At 49.9% G+C, this 18,940-nt stretch overlaps 10 protein-coding genes across 10 annotated transcripts; 3 read left to right on the plus strand and 7 right to left on the minus strand.

The window, feature by feature from the left end:
- Positions 1-2,249: 2,249 nt before the first annotated feature.
- Positions 2,250-2,930, minus strand: NUU61_005766 (GNAT family N-acetyltransferase; the record flags this gene model as incomplete). The annotated part of the gene is made up of 1 exon (XM_056656348.1): positions 2,250-2,930. One exon carries the CDS (start codon positions 2,928-2,930, stop codon positions 2,250-2,252), a length of 681 nt encoding a protein of 226 aa, XP_056511961.1.
- Positions 2,931-3,623: 693 nt separating this feature from the next.
- On the minus strand, positions 3,624-4,457 carry NUU61_005767 (uncharacterized protein; the record flags this gene model as incomplete). The annotated part of the gene is made up of 3 exons (XM_056656349.1): positions 3,624-4,091; positions 4,146-4,217; positions 4,275-4,457. The coding sequence occupies 3 exons, from the start codon at positions 4,455-4,457 to the stop codon at positions 3,624-3,626; spliced, it is 723 nt and encodes a 240-aa protein (XP_056511962.1).
- A 682-nt stretch (positions 4,458-5,139) lies between these two features.
- On the minus strand, positions 5,140-5,810 carry NUU61_005768 (Mpv17/PMP22 family protein; the record flags this gene model as incomplete). Its single annotated transcript, XM_056656350.1, has 3 exons — positions 5,140-5,453; positions 5,522-5,613; positions 5,800-5,810. The coding sequence occupies 3 exons, from the start codon at positions 5,808-5,810 to the stop codon at positions 5,140-5,142; spliced, it is 417 nt and encodes a 138-aa protein (XP_056511963.1).
- A 552-nt stretch (positions 5,811-6,362) lies between these two features.
- Positions 6,363-7,317, plus strand: NUU61_005769 (40S ribosomal protein uS5; the record flags this gene model as incomplete). Its single annotated transcript, XM_056656351.1, has 3 exons — positions 6,363-6,626; positions 6,744-7,001; positions 7,060-7,317. 3 exons carry the CDS (start codon positions 6,363-6,365, stop codon positions 7,315-7,317), a joined length of 780 nt encoding a protein of 259 aa, XP_056511964.1.
- Positions 7,318-8,644: 1,327 nt separating this feature from the next.
- On the plus strand, positions 8,645-9,317 carry NUU61_005770 (uncharacterized protein; the record flags this gene model as incomplete). Its single annotated transcript, XM_056656352.1, has 2 exons — positions 8,645-8,799; positions 8,897-9,317. The coding sequence occupies 2 exons, from the start codon at positions 8,645-8,647 to the stop codon at positions 9,315-9,317; spliced, it is 576 nt and encodes a 191-aa protein (XP_056511965.1).
- Positions 9,318-9,470: 153 nt separating this feature from the next.
- NUU61_005771 (uncharacterized protein) lies at positions 9,471-10,698 on the minus strand (the record flags this gene model as incomplete). Its single annotated transcript, XM_056656353.1, has 4 exons — positions 9,471-9,725; positions 9,794-9,903; positions 9,997-10,341; positions 10,431-10,698. The coding sequence occupies 4 exons, from the start codon at positions 10,696-10,698 to the stop codon at positions 9,471-9,473; spliced, it is 978 nt and encodes a 325-aa protein (XP_056511966.1).
- A 578-nt stretch (positions 10,699-11,276) lies between these two features.
- Positions 11,277-11,662, minus strand: NUU61_005772 (GFA family protein; the record flags this gene model as incomplete). The annotated part of the gene is made up of 2 exons (XM_056656354.1): positions 11,277-11,564; positions 11,636-11,662. The coding sequence occupies 2 exons, from the start codon at positions 11,660-11,662 to the stop codon at positions 11,277-11,279; spliced, it is 315 nt and encodes a 104-aa protein (XP_056511967.1).
- A 982-nt stretch (positions 11,663-12,644) lies between these two features.
- Positions 12,645-13,797, minus strand: NUU61_005773 (opsin family protein; the record flags this gene model as incomplete). The annotated part of the gene is made up of 5 exons (XM_056656355.1): positions 12,645-12,726; positions 12,784-12,918; positions 12,991-13,478; positions 13,545-13,611; positions 13,661-13,797. The coding sequence occupies 5 exons, from the start codon at positions 13,795-13,797 to the stop codon at positions 12,645-12,647; spliced, it is 909 nt and encodes a 302-aa protein (XP_056511968.1).
- A 345-nt stretch (positions 13,798-14,142) lies between these two features.
- Positions 14,143-17,135, minus strand: NUU61_005774 (isoleucine--tRNA ligase ISM1; the record flags this gene model as incomplete). The annotated part of the gene is given in 2 exon segments (XM_056656356.1): positions 14,143-15,015; positions 15,027-17,135. 2 exon segments carry the CDS (start codon positions 17,133-17,135, stop codon positions 14,143-14,145), a joined length of 2,982 nt encoding a protein of 993 aa, XP_056511969.1.
- A 1,176-nt stretch (positions 17,136-18,311) lies between these two features.
- On the plus strand, positions 18,312-18,782 carry NUU61_005775 (uncharacterized protein; the record flags this gene model as incomplete). The annotated part of the gene is made up of 2 exons (XM_056656357.1): positions 18,312-18,486; positions 18,601-18,782. 2 exons carry the CDS (start codon positions 18,312-18,314, stop codon positions 18,780-18,782), a joined length of 357 nt encoding a protein of 118 aa, XP_056511970.1.
- Between the last annotated feature and the right edge of the window lie 158 nt (positions 18,783-18,940).

Here is an 18,940-nt window from a genome sequence, read left to right on the forward strand (position 1 = left end):
CAACCGGGTTACAGCTGAGGGGGCCCCAAAAATACTGAGCGGGCCCCAAAAATCGGTGGAATATTACGCCGACTTTTGGGGCCCCCTTAGCTCGCTAAGTCGACTGGGCCCCAAAATATTTTTATTACCTAATCTTATTTTATACACACAAAAAGAAAATTCTCAACTTTATATTATTATCACCTTACTATGTCATCTTCACAGTACTTCCATAGTCCGTCATTCGGACCTCGTTTTATATTTTCGCTTACCCCCCCTTATTTTCTTTGTTTGTACCGTTTCTAGGTTTTGCATATAATTTGGAACACAGATTTTTTATATGTATTCAATAAAAAATCACTGTAAATATCATAAATATAGAGATATAAGGTTATATAGAGTTGATCTGTGGATAATGAAAGCATTATTAGTAAGAATTTTAATTTTTGCATAAAATATTTTGGGGCCCAGTCGACTTAGCGAGCTAAGGGGGGCCCCAAAAGTCGGCGTAATATTCCACCGATTTTTGGGGCCCGCTCAGTATTTTTTGGGGCCCCCTCAGCTGGGTGCCCCTTATCAACTTAATTTTAATCTTGTTTAAGAGGTTTTATTATATCGGGGTCCAAAAGTCTGCCGATACCACCCCAATTTAGTAAACTCCACATTCCAACCCCTTTTTTCTTTTCTCTCTACCACAACGAATATACAATATTTTAGCACAGAAATTAGTGGAAATCGTAGGCTAAATACTGAATTACCAGAATCTACTCGCGCCGCGATTATTTTTGCTCTCGAAAATCGCATAAGTCCCACCAAAATCGCTCGCGATTTACGCTACTCGCGATCGTTTTTAGCAATACTATACTCTTAAATCTAACCCCCGAAGTGGTAGACCCCTAAAATTAAACGAGTAGACTATTTAATCTATTTATTGAATAGCTCGTCGGAACCCTCGAATAAGCTATAAAGCCCTCGGAGCTAATACCCTTTATTTACTCTCTCGAATAATGATACGACACGTTTTAAAGATATATAGGCTTCGAAAATAGAAGAGTAAAAAAAATATATTCTTAACCCTAGTTACACAAAAAAGACGTGTTTTTTATCGCGAATAGAAACGATTTTTAAATTAGGAGAATATTATCTTTTCTAACGAATATTCGGTCTAAAGAATATCGAATTGTAATATCTAATTTGTCTTCCGATTTACCTCCGAAGTATACTAAAGCGATCTTGTGAATCTCATAAGTTATAGCAAAGCTATTTTATAGATAATTTAGGCTAAAAGCTAGATTAGTGGCCGAACAAAAATAATAATTATAAATCGCGATAAAAACGTACCCTGGCAAGGTTATATTACGAACCGAACTTCTACCTCAATACTCTCGAAGAAGGTCTTTTACTAGTATACGAACTATGCTCGATGTTTTAACAAGATAATACGAGGATTTATATAGCAGAAATCTCGTAAGAGTAATTCAAAATTTATAGGATTTGGGTAATCGACTGGCCTCCGTATTCACCTGACCTTAACCCTATCGAACTAGATAGAAGGTCTAAATTAGATTAGGAATTTTTTAAAAAAAGCTATATACGAAGTATAGGAACTGCTTGATCAAAACGTCATTGATAGCTTAATTCGATCTGTGCCTCGCAGAATGGCTACTGTACGCGTAGCGAAGAGTTGGTATACTAGATATTAATCTATTTTCTTTGTATATTGAGTATGAATTTATATTAATTAATATTGGGGGAGTTATTCAAATTTTAATATAGTGGGGTAAATCGAAATTATAGACCATCGGCAGACTTTTGGCCGCGTAGTGTATATCTATGGATGGTTCATATATAGAGAACCATTTTACTACTACTATTCTTATTTCACTATCGATTTGGTTAATAGTTGCTAATTCTGTCTGTCTTTCCTTTTCCAGCGGAAAGGACCACTTTTGCCAGTTTGGCTCTGATATCTCGTGTTGTATCTAAGCGTTTTATTCAATTTGGGGTTTATCAGGTTTTTCGTTCTGTATAGCGCTTGCGTGGTAGATGCAAAGGTTGAGCGGCACTTGGAAATGACATGCAGAGAAATGCTGGACGTATGTTGTCTATATCATCCATGGCATATTGCATTGAGTGTTGCGGGAGATACATCGTATAAGATATCCTGCAGGACATTATTAGGCAATCAAAACAGAAGAATGAAAAATTTCTTATTCTCCATCGCTCGACAAATACATGGTATATCAGCCAAATACGGCACTTCCGTGATTTCACACGAAATAGCAAAAGGCCACCAACTGCACCGTCCCACCTGGAGCAGTAGCATCCACCTCGGCAAATCCACAGAAAGACTCAAACCCAGCTTTCAGCAGGACCTTCTGGCTAGCGAGGTTGCTCGCCTCGGTAATAGCAACCAGACGCTCCCGCACCACCGGCACCACATTAGCATCTCCCTTCTCGCTGACAGCCAGCATATCTCGCCGAACCCTCATCTCACGCTCAGACCTCGACAGCCGTCCCCAAAACGGTAGCCAGACACTCAAGAATTCAGTCGCGAGACCCCGGCCCCAGACCTCTTGCTGGAGCATATACCCGATCTCGGGCCAGCCATGACAGCCGGGGTAGAGGTGGCAGCCGCCTATGCCGATGAACTCGCCCGAGCCCTTGAGGCAGATGGCGCAGTTGGCTGTGCGGGTATCGTTTGGTGGTAGGAAGAGATCTAGTTTGGCGTGGGTTTCCTTGAGATCATGGTCGATTCGTCCGGCTGTTGTCCATTTCATGACTTCTGGTTGTGTTCGGAGTGTGTGCAGTGCTTCTAGATCGCTGGATGCTAGTGGCCGTATAAGGAGCCGGTCTGTTGTCAAGATAGGCCGCATTGTATTTGCCGGAAGCGGGAGGGTTGGCAGAGACGTCTTGATCGTAACGAACTCTTCTGCTTCTGGCTGGGTCATATTGGATGTGTTATTTTGTGCTGGATGCTCTTTTCCTTGCATCACTGGCTGTCCATCCATTCCATGAATTGATCGCTGTTGAGAAAAGGTGGACCGAGGTGAGGTTGGGATGTGACTCAGATGAAGAGACGGGTAGGAAAAGGTATGTTAGCGAGCCGCAGTTCTATAATCCTGTGGTCTTATCTATGAGATACTCTATTTAAGTCAGCCTTTTCTGTTGATACCTTTCTCTAATACAAAACTATTTAATCATCTCATGTATATAAAGTCCATCACGATATCTCAAATCAGCCTACGAGAAAGGCTGGCATGGACCATGTCTACTCCATCACCAACTCACCAATCCTCGCTGGCAATTCCCCAGCCGTGCACATAGAGAGTCGATCACTCCAAATCTGTATTGAACATCATTTCAAGAAAATACCATCACACCAACAAGACCCGACACCACGTCGCGCATGGCATATGCCTCGTAGAATGCGTTTGGGAGAGAGTAAGATACAAATGGTGCAAGCAATCAAGTCGTTACTGCAAGAAATTGCAGTCAGGCTAAAAAGAGACTGGGAATCTGTTTCCCCCTGAATCCTTTCTCGTTCTCCAATCTTTCCCGCAGAACCGCATATAAAACCGAGTCCGTCTCTCGTGCAGAATCATCCATTTTGTTTCCCCGATATCGAATGCGAGCTGCGATGTTTAGACAGTGTACTTGGCCTTGGCGCGCGTGCTGCCGCTGTGCGCACTATCAGTGTGTCCTGAGAATTCCACCACATCGACATCCTTGAGCCGCAGCACCTCCTTGAACCGCCGACCAATCGCCTCCAGCACATCCTTGCCCTGCGCCGGCGTGCGAGGGCTCTTGTCGCCGGGGATGCTCTTGCCCACGGTGCGCGTCCATAGACCAACTCGGTAGAAGCCCTTGCGCACGTTCACAACCACTCCCATGACCTCGCTGTCGGCGTCGCCTTCGAGGGTCTCGCCGATCGCCGACAGTTGTGCATGCAGCCACAGCTCGTCGATGGGAACCGATCGCTTGTCCTTGAATTGGTACGACCATTTGCCACCGTGCTTGTTCTGCGGGTCCTCCCACTCCGGTCGTACACCCTTCTTGAAGAGGTGGTAGTCGGCTTTGAGGCCCAGTTCGGAGGTCGGTGTGATGTTGTTCTAGATGACCGACAGTTAGTGTTGATAGGGGAATCAACGCAATCATGCACCTACATAGATGCCCCAGAATTCCTCGACGGAGCTGAACGTGACCACTTCCTTCAGCAGATCATTCCAGTTGTCGCCCTGTAGGTCCCTCGGTCAGCACTGAGGATGGCGCCGGTCAAACCAAGGGGCACAGACCTTGCCACTGGGGGGCTTCGTGAACCACAGAGTCCACTCATGCATCAGGGGGTGTTTGACATTGAAGTTCTCGGGGTTGTGGAAGACGGTGACTAGCTCATCGGACTGCGCCTGGGTGGCGACCGCAGGGGCACTGTTCTCGTTGGACACCGGGGGGTGGCCATTTTCTGCGACAGCAGCCATGACGAAGAATATGGGAAGAAGAGAGAGGAAAGTGACGTGGGTTGAAACTAAGTCGAAGATGTCGGAGTCGGAGGCGGAGGGGGAGGGAGGAGATTTTCGCGGGCAAGTGCAATTCAGATTAACGAATTGACACGAAGAACGCGCGATCAAAGTCAAGACCTGGTTCAAGTCTGCACAAGAAGTCTGCTCCAGGCAGAGTCAGAGAGGTGGAGGGGGAAGTGGGCGACAAAGAGAAAAGGACCCGCGGAAGTGAAGTTTTGACGATCGAGCCACAAAATCCTGCCTTTGCCTCTTTGGGTCGCTCCGTTGGCAGCCCTAATGACCGCCTGTGAATAGTTGAATTATTCGACTTGTTTTCTGCTCTCCAACTGATCTATTGAATTCTAGGAATCTAGTTTCTATGCAAATCTCTGAAATCGTCACAACTTGTACCAACTCAATCAACCCAAATCCCTAGCACAGCGACCGTGTAAACCTGTATAATGCGCAAATGTGAAGATCATAACCAAGGTGATCAAGACCAGCTTAGAAAAAGGGTATCTCCAAACACACATTCTCTATATCTTTCTGTCGTGCCTCTTTCCCTTCTCTTTTTCATTCCTCGCCACTGTTCATCATGCTCAGGAAACAGTTCCAGCCTGACAGGGTTAGCAACAATCTCGACAGCTATCAAGTCACTTGATCACTCACCTAAGCTGACCACATTCACTACTAGCACACGGAGCTCTGGTGGCACAAAAGAAAAGTTGGCCCCTTGCACAAACGGCCAGACTATCAGGTTGGCCTTGTAGCTGGGCTCAAAGGTACTACGCCACTTCTCCATCGGGTCACTCCCTTCCATGATGGCCATCGAGGACAGGAAGCAGGTCAGCTGCAATGGTGCAAAGACCATCTGATCAGCAGCCACACGGGCCAAAGTGGTGGTCTTGGTGCTTTTCAGGACGACGTGACGCTGAAGGATGCCGAACCAAGTGGTGGCCACCGGACCGAAGAAGGCTAGCAGGAGACAGATTAGGGGCAATCCCTGGACTTTTCCACTGTTGTCTTCCAATGGAGGAGCTTACCTCCACCATAGAGAACCATGCGCCCGGTGCGGGCAAAGTCATGCTTCTCGAGACCTCTTCTATCAACAGCCTGCTGGGCGAGGACATCGCCACTGCCAAACAGTACCTGTGGAAATGGGAATGAGCCAAGTCGATTGAAAAGACTGGAAGAGGATCTTACCCCACTGGTAATGCTGGCGGTCAGGATGGGCTTTCTCGCCAGCTTAGTTTGATACCTAGAGATGATCAGCGGTTGGGGCTTGATTTGGGAATTCTACCTAGGACTCGGGATGACTCACCAGCGCAACATGGTGTCAATTGAAGATCAGAGAAGAGAATGAAAAAAGGGGGGGGGATAATGAAGACAACCGGGGGGAGTTCCTTGTCTTTAAATTGCGGAGTCGAGTTGCGCTTGAAGGATCGCCCAGACAGGCACCGCAGCCGCTCCAGGCGGGATTGCCAAACAGGGGATCGGTCATTACGTAGTGCCCCGGAGGTACATAATAGAATACTGAGATGTTTTTTTTTTCAAGATTGACGAGGACTACTGGTCAAGTGGTCGATATATCTGAGGTGTCATTCTCATTTTTAATTTATTTTATTTTATTTGCTCTATCACTCTTTGTTGTGTCCCTCCGGGGTAAAAGCCAGGATCCGCGATATGGTGGAGCAGTCACCTGACTTGTTAGGAAGCTTAAGGGCACGTGCCACCTTCCAGATCCAGCACTTAGGGCATAGGGTATTCACACTCGCTTAGCCCACCCGCGCAAATTTCGGTGGACACCGCGAAGACCTCCCGATCCCCCCCCAACAACGACAACTTCGCCCTCGTCGCCCAATCTCACCCTAAGAGATATCCAACATGGCTGACGCTGCTCCCCGTGGACGTGGAGGTTTCGGTTCGCGCGGCGACCGTGGTGGTGACCGTGGCCGTGGCCGTGGTCGCCGTGGCCGCCGTGGTGGTGCGAAGGAGGAGAAGGAGTGGCAGCCCGTCACCAAGCTCGGCCGTCTCGTCAAGGCCGGCAAGATCACCAGCATGGAGCAGATCTACCTGCACTCCCTCCCCATCAAGGAGTTCCAGATCGTGGACTTCTTCCTGCCTAAGCTGAAGGACGAGGTCATGAAGGTACGACACACCGACTCGGAGGAATCGAGAAGGAAGGACGCCTGGAAATACTCGGATGATGGTGCAATTGCATGAATTGGAAGACAAAAGGAAGCTGACCAAATCTCCCTTGTACAGATCAAACCCGTCCAGAAGCAGACCCGTGCCGGTCAGCGCACCCGTTTCAAGGCCATCGTCATCATTGGTGACTCCGAGGGCCACATCGGTCTCGGAATCAAGACCTCCAAGGAAGTCGCGACCGCCATCCGTGCCGCCATCACCATTGCCAAGCTCGCCGTCCTGCCCGTCCGGAGAGGTTACTGGGGTACCAACCTTGGTGAGCCCCACTCGCTGCCCGTCAAGCAGAGCGGCAAGTGTGGTTCCGTTTCTGTCCGTGTATGTTGCGCACCTTTCTCTCATGCACCAATGTACGGCCTGCTAATATCGAGTTCAGCTCATCCCCGCTCCCCGTGGTACCGGCCTTGTTGCCTCGCCCGCCGTCAAGCGTCTCCTCCAGCTTGCCGGTGTCCAGGATGCCTACACCTCGTCGTCCGGCTCTACCAAAACCCTCGAGAACACCCTCAAGGCCACCTTTGTCGCTGTTGTCAACACCTACGGCTTCCTCACCCCCAACCTCTGGAAGGAAACCAAGCTCATCCGGAGCCCTCTGGAGGAGTTTGGCGACGTGCTGCGCCAGGGCAAGAAGTATTAGGTTTATGGGATAGTCACGTTCGCATGATTTTAAAAAATTCCAACGGGTTTCCAAGCCCAGTTCACCCTTTCCAATCTGGACAACTACCGTACGAGAGATCTCCAAGATCCATGTATCTATCACGAGGGGAAACAATAGCGAAGATGGTCCTCTCCAGGTATGAATTGGTCATTGAAGATTTTCTCTGCCTCATCCCAGTGGCCTCAGATTTGAATTCCGTACATTAAGCTCCGCCCCACCATAACATCCGCGCAAGTCGACGTCAGCCGTCAGGATTGCAATTCGGATGTGACTGACACGTTCAGATCATCGAAGGTAATCTTAGAAGTGTGTGAGGCACCTAGTCAGCGGGTGGTTCTCTCGGGCAACAAAATGTGTATACAAGCCGAGTCGGGGAAGGACCTCATGCACGGATCGAGATCGCCTTGCCCCGATGCGTGGATGTCGCCTGCCTCAAAATTGTTGGACTCTGTGGACTCGGGTTCCTCCGCTTCTCGTCTCATGCGGCATCCTCTCTTTCTCCTCTGATCCTTGGTCTTTAACCCCTTCCACCTCAAACCAACACATCCTACAGCCTCACCATGGAGGAGTATCCAGAACACTGGAGAGCTACCCTCATGGGATTCGACTTCTGGAAAGACGCGACAAACTACGAGGATGATCTCAACAAGAAACTTGGCGCTGGTAAGATGGATCTTTTTGTGTTGTCTCATTGTTCTTCTTGTCTCTACTCTGCGTTGCCTGCTCTATACATTCTGGCTTACTGTCTCGCTCACCACCTTACAGCCTTGAACCCCAACCTCCACACGCAGTTCCCCTTCAACCTGGCTGTCGAGCAAGGCCCACGCCTCACTGAGGAAGTGCCCAAGAAACGCCGCCGTCTCAGCCTCAGTGAAATCCGCAAACCCCAGAGCCTGCGGCGGCATGCGTCGTTGAATATTGCTTCGTCGCGCATTCGCGATTTCCGGAACCGTGCTTCCTCGCCCTCGAAAAAGCCTCCTGCGCTTCCCAGTTCTAAATTCCCTCTTCACTCGGCATTCAAGGCCTTCAGTGACGTGAAAGATACAACCGTTGAAACGGTCGAGGAGACTCCTCCCTCCCAATTCATTCCCCTGCTGGCAGCGATCCTACCATGCCATCAAAGTCACACGTCGGCTTCCATGGTGGAGAGTCATGGTCAGGTATGTCCCGTACCACGGCAGCATTGGGGTTTGATCTCTTCCGCCCGACCCAGAACGACCAGGAAGAAGGGAACATACTCGATATCATGGAACTCCAGCCACTATGCCAATTTCGTGGTCTACGCTCACTCAAGATCACTGGCATGATGCAATCGTACCAGATGTATATCTGGCAAGCAGCGTGGCTGAATGCAAATCTTGACAAGCTCGAACTGGGAATGACGCTTGAGCCGGAGCTCCTCAGCCCGAAATACACAGCCCAATGGAAACTTATCCAAGACTCGTGGAAGATGGGTGACCAGTTCTCTGCTGAACCGGTTTACTAGTAAGTGATCATTTTATGCATTGAGCTTTCAACCTTTGTTATAGTTCTCACACAGTCCATTGGGGTGTTGTAGTGGCTATCGTGGCAATGGCATCCTACACCCAGACATTGGCTGTGGCGAATACCTCGACAAGCACAGCATTGAAAAGGCCAAGATCCGCGCGCTGGCTATGGGCCGTACCCCAAAGCGCCTTGGGATTAAGACCCTGGTCCTAACCGGGTTTGTGGTAGACGCCGATCCATTCTTGCACTGGTTTGACCCCCACAAACTGCGCAGCATCCATTTCAAGGGCCACTGTATCGATGCAGGGTTCTGGCTGGCTCACAGTATGCGTCAAGTGACGGTTCGCCACCCCAAAGCTATTGATCTGGAGGCCGTACCGACTGGGATTCTTTCGCTCAATCTGTGGAAAGATCTGAAGGTGGTTGGACTGAAGGGCGGGAAGAAAGTGGAAGAGGTTACACTGGGTGAAGTGGAAAAGTGTCGTTCATGAAGATACCAGGAGTGCGAAACTGGGGAACGCTGGCTCTTGCTGGTGATGCAAATAATCCACGCATGGAATCCATGGAAGAGAGAACTCCTTGAACTAATACATTTTAGTCGAAAAGAAGCAATCCATTTTTAGCCTCGAATCGGGCTTGGTTATCTACACTTCCCAGCTACCCTCATCCCTCTTCTCGGTATCGGGCCGATTCTCTGGGTCTCTCTCTTCCTCTGAATCGCCAGACGATCGAAGCACATCCAAAATAGCACAGCCAGAGCTCTGGCCCACAGACATCTGCAAGGGCGATTTACAATTGGAGGCTGTCGCTGCCAGAGTAGACGCCTCGTCCAGGATATGGTTGATCTTCGTAATGACCTTGCCCTGGTCATTCGCCCAGTGCATTACGCGGGTGGTATACTAAAAAAAAAAAGCGTCCGATTAGTACCCATTTCCTCCTGAGGTGGAACCAGCGGAGACAGACTTACCCGGCCTTTTGGGTTGATATACACAAATGTCCATTTCGCGCCGTCGGTCATAATCCCGTAGATGATGCACGGTTGTCGGCCTGTCTCGCGGCGTGCCCAGTGGATCTTGGCTGAGAGGGTGAGAGGCATGTTAGCTCATTTCCAGAGGAATATCTCAAGAGAGCTCTGACAAGTATCGTCAAAGAATTCCTGGTAAGACTTACCCATATTCCCCACGAGATTCCAAAACGGAGGCTCATCGATGTCCCCGCCAGTCCAGCTCACCACCAGATTCGTTTCGAGTTCCTCCCAGGCGCCGTACCACAGCACGTAGTCGACCTGCCCCTCTGCCATGCAGTAGGTTTCGTCTTTCAGGTATGGCATGGTCACCTGGTTCTCGAGACTCCAATGAAGACGCTCAGCTGGGCTGGGGCTGGAGTCGGAGCGAGCACTTTCGGCTCTCTTTTTGGCTACGAGCAACAGCACCAGGAGGACTTCTAGTTGGGACTGGGCCTGGCTGAGGTTGCGGGTCTGGTTGCGTATATCCTCGCATTCGCTCAGCAGTAGCTCTATATGCGATGAAAAGTTTTGTTAGTGCCTCGATTTTCTTTTTCTTTGGAGTGCAGATATCAGAGTGAAGAAAGGTCAGTACACTCACGGAGGCTACTGGGTATCTCTTCGCGCCTCTTGGGAAATAGTGGGCTTCTTCTTTGTTGCCATCGTCCTGCTGGCAATACATTGAGAGCCTTGGCGAAGCACTCGCAGTCTGATTCTTCGAGATTGCTGCACCAGCTTATTGGGTCAAGGAGGTCGAGGTCCAGCACTGGAGTGAAGATGAGATCATCCTTTGTGCTTGTTGACCAGCGCATTAGAGTCCGCATACTCTCAAACTTGTGTTTCATCCAGTCTGTCGGTTGCATGTCCATTTTAACTACCATCTTGAAATATTGCCTGGGGTTTTGGTGTTTTGGTTTATGGGGAAAGTGTTTTGAAAGTGAGGTTTTCTTTTCTCGTTTTGAAGAGGAAGACACATCCAGGAAGAGCTGGACAATTTTCTTGCGAAATGACCAGTGCTCATCTGTACTTTCCCTGAACAGGACATCTTGGTTGTCCTTCAGGGCTGTGTTGGGGAAAGTGGGTGAGGGTTTGGCCTAAAGGATATCGGCGTGCAATCCATGGATCTCCTTGCTACGAAGTATATCGGTCTGGCTTCGTCGCCCTCAATCATATACTCCGCTTAGCCACAGAATATGCCAATTCTGTCTTCGGTCGGTATCTGGCTATTTGCTATGCTATTTATGGTTAAATATAGCGTACGCTGTGTTGAAAGATACAATAGAGTATATGATCAACAGTATCCTACACTCTGCCAGAATTGTGAGTCATCCTCTTGTGATTACAGTAGTACGGCTAGGGGCTGAATAGACATGGCAATAGGCTGGTGGGCTGTGTATACAGGGCCAAAGAGGCAGGACTATATACTCTCTCCCATCAGGAATATCAACTATTTGAACAATTCCACCTCATTGCAACTGGTCGTCCCCTCCACAGGAGGAATCCACTCTCTTCGGCCCTTGCAAAAGACTTCAACCTCAGGCGCCCAGTCACTTTTCGAAGGCCCAAGATCCATCGTGCCCGAAGTTACGGTCAGCATATCCTTGTTCAGCGAGTTGGTGATGAATAATGGCGAGCTGCAGTTGGAACAAAATGACCGAGACAGAACGTTTCCCGTCGCGTTATTGCTGTCTTTGTAGACCTTTAATATTTCTTCTCCCGAGACAATCCGAAGTTGCTGGGAATGGGTTAGCTTTGAGGCTAAAAGAAATAGAGAGTTTGTAGAATTTGGATAGGAAAAGCACGTACATTCACCTGGTAGACGGCATTCGCCATGAAGCTGGATCCTGTGACCTTGCGACAATTTTCGCAGTGACAGAGCAGTCTTATTTGGGGATCTCCAGAGAGTTCGTATCGAACCTGGTGGCAGAGACAACTACCAGAGATCATAGAGTGGTCTGGCATAGTCTAGAGTATATGAGAGATTGGAGTATGGATGGGACCACAGAAATGAAGAGGACTGGTGTGTCCACTCTCGATCAATTTATCTACCCAAATAAGTGCTGGAGAGAACTCAATAGAAGCTCTGGGAAACTTCTATATAGTTCCACGCAAGGCTCCCACCCGCTCAGAGAGATATGCAGATCTCTACCAAATCGGGTGCAATGATCAGTGCTAAATACTAAGACCAGATAAGACTCCTTTAGGACGCCTGAAAAAAAAATGATATAAGCAGGAAGAAGACACCAGTCTAGAGAAGATACATGACTATCAATATTGTCTTCAACCATATCAAAACTCGCAATATGGACCCTCGGATAGAATTGAGATTATGATAATGGAAGGTTAGGTAAGTAATACCTGTATAGCCCAGATGAAGCCACACCAGGGGAATGAACTCACGCAAATTCCTGCGGCGTCAAGGATACGCTTGCAATTTGTAGGATGTGGATGTGGATATGGAGGGAAGGAAAAGAGGCGGCGATGAGTGCAAGATATATTAGTTAAAGAGAGAAGAGAGGTCGAGTGTTTTATGTCAAGGTGATGGAGAGGAGAGGTTACACTAACCATTTCTAATACTTCACAGGTCCCTATATTGCACCGAAAACAAAGATCATTTTGATTGAGCGGGGAATGAGGAAATTAACGTCGTGTACATATAAAGAGTGATTTCATGAAGCGGAAGCCTGACTTTCCAGCTTCAAGTTCGAGTGGCCAAGGGCAGATACTTCGTCCAGCTCATCAGGTCCAGATACATCATTACATCCTAAAATTCCTTCTCGATATGGTGTGGTCCGAGCACATAACGGTTTCAATTTTACGCGCCCTCTTCGTCCGTGATGCGGATGGCGCCCTCGTTACCGACGCCCTGGGACCAGAAGCCATCGATGTAGAGGGTGCTGTACGGCGAGTGAGCAATCGCATTAAATGACACCTCTAGAAAATGAGATACTTACATCCCCGGCGAGCTATCATGGGCCAGCAGGAGCCAGTACCCCACGAGGCCCTGCATAAAGATATCCATAACGGCAAAGAGAACCGTCTCGACGTCAATGCTGAGCTTGAGCGAAAGGGCTCCGGCCGCAAGGGAACTAGCATATATATGATCAGAAATTTTATTTCTTTTTCTTTGTTCATGCAATCCACTCCGAAAGCCAACTTACATTGGGAACAATGCCAGGACCACCAGCGCCGACCCCGACAGAGACGAGTAGAACCGACGCGTCTGGGCATCTTTGTTGCCCGCAGCACGCTGCGCATGGAAGCCCGCGTGGTGGATGATAGTCAGGTACGAGATACAGCTGATAACCAGCCAGACCCAGCGCTGCGGAGTCTGGCCCGCGAACGAGCCGAGGACCCCCGCCGCCAGCATGACCAGATCGGCCGCGATGGCGATGACCAGGTTGGCGCCCGGCAGCCCGGACAGCAGCGACAAGTTAACTAGGAGCAGTGGCGTGGTCAGCGCCCAGTTGACGTAGCGCAGCCACAGCACCTGGCGGAAGTATTCCTGCGCGGTGTCCGGGACATGGCGGTGCGGCTGGTCGATGTGAGCGTGTTTCCAGGCAATGCCCTGGCCCGTGGCGAGGGCGAGGTACACCACGAACGAGATCGTCGTGATCAGCGATGTCAGCGTGTGGAAGACCCGCTTAGGCTGTTGGGGGGTATGAGAGTTAGCGTTATTTTACCTCCAGGACGATCGGGTATGTATGCAATTTACCAGTGGCGATCGCGACCCTAGAATGTAGAAGACCAGCGACGAAAGTCCCATCAGGACCGTGACCACCCTAGTTCGAATCAGTCTCATTCTCTCTTGGTTGTTTGTTCTGATCCCACCAGAGAGTTCGCTTGCCCACGCCATGGAGCTCCTGGAAGACCGGAGCCCCCGGGATCACCGTGGGGACGGGTCCTACCGAGGAGGTCGTGGGCCAAGACGTGGGAGTCGGCAAGTCGATAAACCGAGGGTCAATCATGGCGTAGATGCAACAATAAGTGAAGTTGTTGGGAAAGTGAGGAAGAAGGAGAGGTAGAAGGAGAGGAAGAAGGAGAGATTTGGGATGACGATTGCATATATCAGTGGCGGCTGGACGTTGTCGTCATCGAACAAACACGGGGAAAAAAAACAGGGAATCTTGAATGCCATCCGCTGGATCGATATGATTACACATAGATTACACAAAAAATACAATAGAAATCACCCAGGGCCCAATAGCAGTCACGGTGATCGTCCAGGTTGCAGAAGATCGGCAGGGGAAGAGTAGCACAGGGTAGAGAATCTCAAGTATAGTACAATATAGTCGGGTATAGTTACAGGTGCTTCAAGCAGTTGCCTCCAGCTCGCTCACCACCGTGTCACACCGCTCGCAGATCGCATTCTCCGCCGGCTCCGAGACCGCATACCGCCAGCACCGCGGACATTTTCCATCGGCGGGCGCGTACACGTACACCTTGCCTTGACGCCCATCCAGGAGCTCAATCGCCTCCTCGTACTGCCATTCAGCCTGACTGATATCTGTGGGGACAGGTTCACCTAGTTGGCCCAGGTGGATGGAGGATACAACGAACAGGTCGGGCAGCTCGGAAAGGTACTGGTGGAAAACGGTGTCGCTAGGGAGGGCCAGATAAACAAAAGATTGCAGGGATGACCCAAGCTGTTTCTTGCCGCGCGCCTGTTCCTGCAAATTCTTGATGACTGAATGGACAGCCATGATGTCTTGGTAGCTGGTCTCTAACGTCGGGTCCTGCCACTCCGACGCGGGTGTAGAGACGACGCGTCGCAAGGGGTGCTCCCACTGTGCACGGATCACATCCGAGGTATGTTCCCACGTCTCCTCCACAAGCAGTGGGGTGATGGGGGCAAGCACCTCTTGAAGATGGCGGTAGATGTGGAACAACGTTGTCTGTGCTGCCCGTCGGCTTGTGCTATCCTCGCCCAGTGTGTAGAGGCGATCCTTAATAGCTTCCATATAAAAGGCCGAAAACTCGAGATTAGCCCACCGGTTCATAGTGTTCACAGCCCGATAGAATTCAAAGTTGCTGTATGCCTTCTGCGACGTCAAAACCATATCCGAGAGTTGCTTGAGAGCAATGCGATCCACTTGCTGCAACTGGTCGTGTGGCACCAAGCGATCCGGGGGAAATCGGCTAGCGCTCCCAGCAGCAGCTTGAACGTGACTCGGAATTTGTGGAGGCTGGTGTTGACCGTTTGGAGTACCTGCTTCCCAATCACCACGTCCCGGGTGTAGTCGCTGCTCGCCGCCCACATGCGCAGGGCATCGGGACCGAGAGCATCGTACAGCAGACCTTGGTTTTCGGCTTGCTTCTTCCCCTTGCCTTTCCGGGGTTTGAGGGGAGGCAGAAGTGTTCCGTCCATGATAGACTGAGGATGGACAACATTGCCAACCGACTTGCTCATTTTGCGGCCATCCTCGTCGAGGGTAAATCCATGCGTGATGAGATGCTTGAAGGGGGCACGAGGCGTCGCAGTAGAGCTCGAGGCCAGTTGATGCGCAATGTAGGTGAGGAGCCCCGATTGGAACCAGCCGCGATGTTGGTCGGTGCCCTCGAGGTACACATCTGCCGGATGGCTTCGCTCGTGCGCGGGAACATCGATCTCCGTCCAACTGGTTCCGCTATCAAACCAAACGTCCATGGTATCAGTCCCGCGTCGGTACCCAGTCCCGGGCTCATCCCGCAGCGACGGCGGAACCCATGCAGGGTCGTCCACACTATCGGTCCACCAGGCATCGATCCCGCGGTCCTCAATAGTCGCCATGATGTGTGAAACACTATCCTTTGTAAGAACCGCGTCACCAGTGGTCCGGTGGTAGAGGGCAGGTATCGGGACTCCCCATGCGCGTTGCCGGGAGATGCACCATTCACTTCTATTCTTCACGAAGTTTTCCAGGCGTTGCTTGCCGGTTTCAGGAACGAATCGAACATCCTCCAATGCTCGGAGCGCATTGTTGCGGATGTCGGCAACATCGGCAAACCACTGCTCCGTTGCCCGGATAATTATTGGAAGTTTCGATCGCCAGTCGTAGGGGTACTTGTGTTCGTATCGATGCTGAGCGAGTAATTGGCCACGGGATTGCGCGTATTCCAAAACAGCATCGTTGCCTTCGCCCAGTACCGGCTTCCCAGTAAGTCTCGTGGGGTCGTGCGGCATTGCCTTCTCTGTGAACCTGCCCTCGTCGTTGACGGGGGCAAACACGGGAATCCCACGAGCACGGCAAGCCTCGTAGTCATCCATGCCATGACCAGGTGCACAATGGACCAGGCCAGATCCGGAGTCAGCCGTAACAAATTCTGCGGCGATGATAGGCTGTGCTGGGGCTTCCGGTCCCTTGAATAAAGGCCGGTATGTGATTTTCTCTGCCAGCTCAGATCCCAGAATGGATGGGATGATGATAGACAACTCTTCTTTCAACATGCTCTGCAGGTACTCGAAGCGAGACTGAGCCACAAGAAGATGACCATGTTTCTCTGACTGGACAATGGTGTACTCCAAAGACTCGTTAACGGCGATCGCAGCATTGGCAGGCAGCGTCCATGGGGTTGTGGTCCAGATCACGACGCTCACATCCTTCACCTTAAGAAGAGGGTCTTTGGTCAAATGCGCTGGAATATCCACGAGAGGAAACATGACCAAAGCCGCCGTGGAGATATGATCGTCCTTGTATTCCAGTTCGGCCTCAGCAAGTGCCGTGCTGGTCGACGGCGACCAGTAGACTGGCTTAAACTTGCGGTAGATGAGACCCCGATCAACCATTTCCCGAAAAATTCCCAGTTGCCTCATCTCAAAATCCTTGTCCATTGTCTTCCAGTGATTTTCCCAATCTGCCATGACTGCGAAGCCCCGAAATCCCTTCATCTGCTCCGTCACCGTCTGCGCCGCCAGCTGCCGTGCAGACTTGCGGATCACAGCTGCACTGACTGGACCATCGTTGACACCTATCTCTCGGAGATTTTGAAGTGCCTTGAGCTCGATGGGCAAGCCATGGCAATCCCATCCGGGAACATAACGTACTCGCCTGCCCTGTCCCAATTGGATTCGGCTGATGATATCCTTCAAGATCTTATTGAGCGCGTGCCCGATGTGCAATTCTCCGTTCGCGTATGGTGGACCATCATGCAAGACAAATGGTTGCTGCGCGGGCCTTTCGCGGCGTTGCCAGGCGTAGAGATCGTCGGTGCATCGTTGCAGGTATTTCGTCTGGTCGGCCGGCGACACCCGCGGGGGAAAGGTAGATTTGGGGAGCTTGAGTGTCGACGACCAGGACCGGGGGAGCGACCTCGCCAATTCTGGCATCCTCCCGCCGATTCCTTGAGTTGCTGGGGGTTGAAGATCGGGGATGGGAAAGTTGCGCGGTGCTAGTTAGGTTAATTAACGGGTATGGTGGCCTGCAAGTCCAGGCAGCCAATTTGAATCCAGCTCACCACGAGCCACAAAACACTACATCCAAGCCCTAAGTTCTAGACTTGTAAATGGATGACTAGGGTTTATTTAAGAAGGTAATAACTGTTTGAAATTCTTGCCGAAATATCATGGGTAAGGTATATATATATATATATATTATTTTTTTTTTCTCTGAACTAAATCGTAATATATATAATTGACAAATTACACAGAAGTCATGCGATCAACTTGAAATAATACACGGTATAATGCAAATGGCTGCATGTATTCTATACCATAGATTAGGCAGAGCCAGGATTTATACTTTAAAATACAAGAATATGTGACTGCAGGGAAACAATTCCCTAATTGCAGTTTCTTAGCGTTGACCTTGGTCCAGCTAATCAGGATCAATGTAGAGCGAAAAGGGCGGAATAGGAATTTATAACTAGAAAAAAAAGGAAAAGATAGAGAGAGAAGTATTAGTTAAATAGCTATCTGGATAATATTTCGTTCATAAGGCTTTACATCTAATTTATAGTTTCTGCTGCCTGAGCGAAGCGAGGATCAGCGGCTTGTATAATTCCATAATACGTAGCCTTGGAGATGGTTTCTTGTTGAATTTTTGGTGGGTCCTGTTTATAAGATCTGTTGTTTTCGTGGGGCTAAAACAAAAAAAAAAAAAAAAAAAAGGCTTGGAGCCTCGTACACTCGCGTCGGGAGAGACAGCTTCGGCTTTGGCTTGGTGATAGCTCATTAGACAGTGCAGGCCAGGTGGGGTTTTTTAGGCCTATATATGTAGGAGTAACTACTAATACCTATAGAATATTTTATTTTATTTTATTATTTATTTATTTTGAATGAAAATCCATGAGCACGCCCCACTTCCTATTTAGAGCTCGCCAGGCGAATTCATTCGGCTCGTTTCTAGGACACCAAGTGGATATTGTACAGCTGATTGCAACGGTAGACAAAATCGTCCCAACTCAACGATGGGGTCCAAGGCCCAGTATAAACGTATAAATTCCGAGCCTTGCTCTTCTCTCAAAGTAGCCATCCGGACTCTATTTTCCTTCTTGGACCACCACAATGCATTTCCAATCTCCGCTTCTTACAGGCCTCTTCGCCGGTCTTGCCCTTGGCTCAACCATCACAGTCGGCACGAATTCGGATGGCAAGTGTGTCCTCAGAGCCGACGGCGCCCCCGACTGCACTGGCGATTCAGGACCCGTCGGCGGTGCTCCCGAAGACAATGACTGCTCCAGTGAGTCTATCAGATAATTTGCCCCAAGACTTCCCAAATTGACTAGCCACAGACTTTGTCGGCTCCAACGGTAGCCCGAGGACGCAGGCGGGCGCATCGATTTGCGGTGACAAGAGGTGCTTGCTCTCAAAAAGGATGGCGGGGCCCAGGTCACTTATGAGAATGGTGATGGCAAGCTCTACTGCACCTTGGCCGATTTGAAGGTGGGCACCTCGTGTACTCTGGGCACCACAGCCCCCGAGGAGCCATCAGGGCAGGATGGAGGCCCAGTCCGAGCTCGTCAGCTGCGGGCATAAATAGTTTCATTCTTTCTCGACATGGGGCCGCTCTGACTCTGTATATTGATTCTCATGCTTGCCAGTCTAAGCAACGATGAGTGTTCGTGCCTGATGTCAGGTTAACATGTGGGTGTATAGAATTCATACTTTCTATGGCCAAGTCAAATCAATAAATA

The sequence above is a fragment of the Penicillium alfredii genome (assembly GCF_028826965.1).
Source record: "Penicillium alfredii strain IBT 34128 chromosome Unknown utg000007l_segment0_segment0, whole genome shotgun sequence".
Classification (NCBI taxonomy): Eukaryota; Fungi; Ascomycota; class Eurotiomycetes; order Eurotiales; family Aspergillaceae; genus Penicillium; species Penicillium alfredii.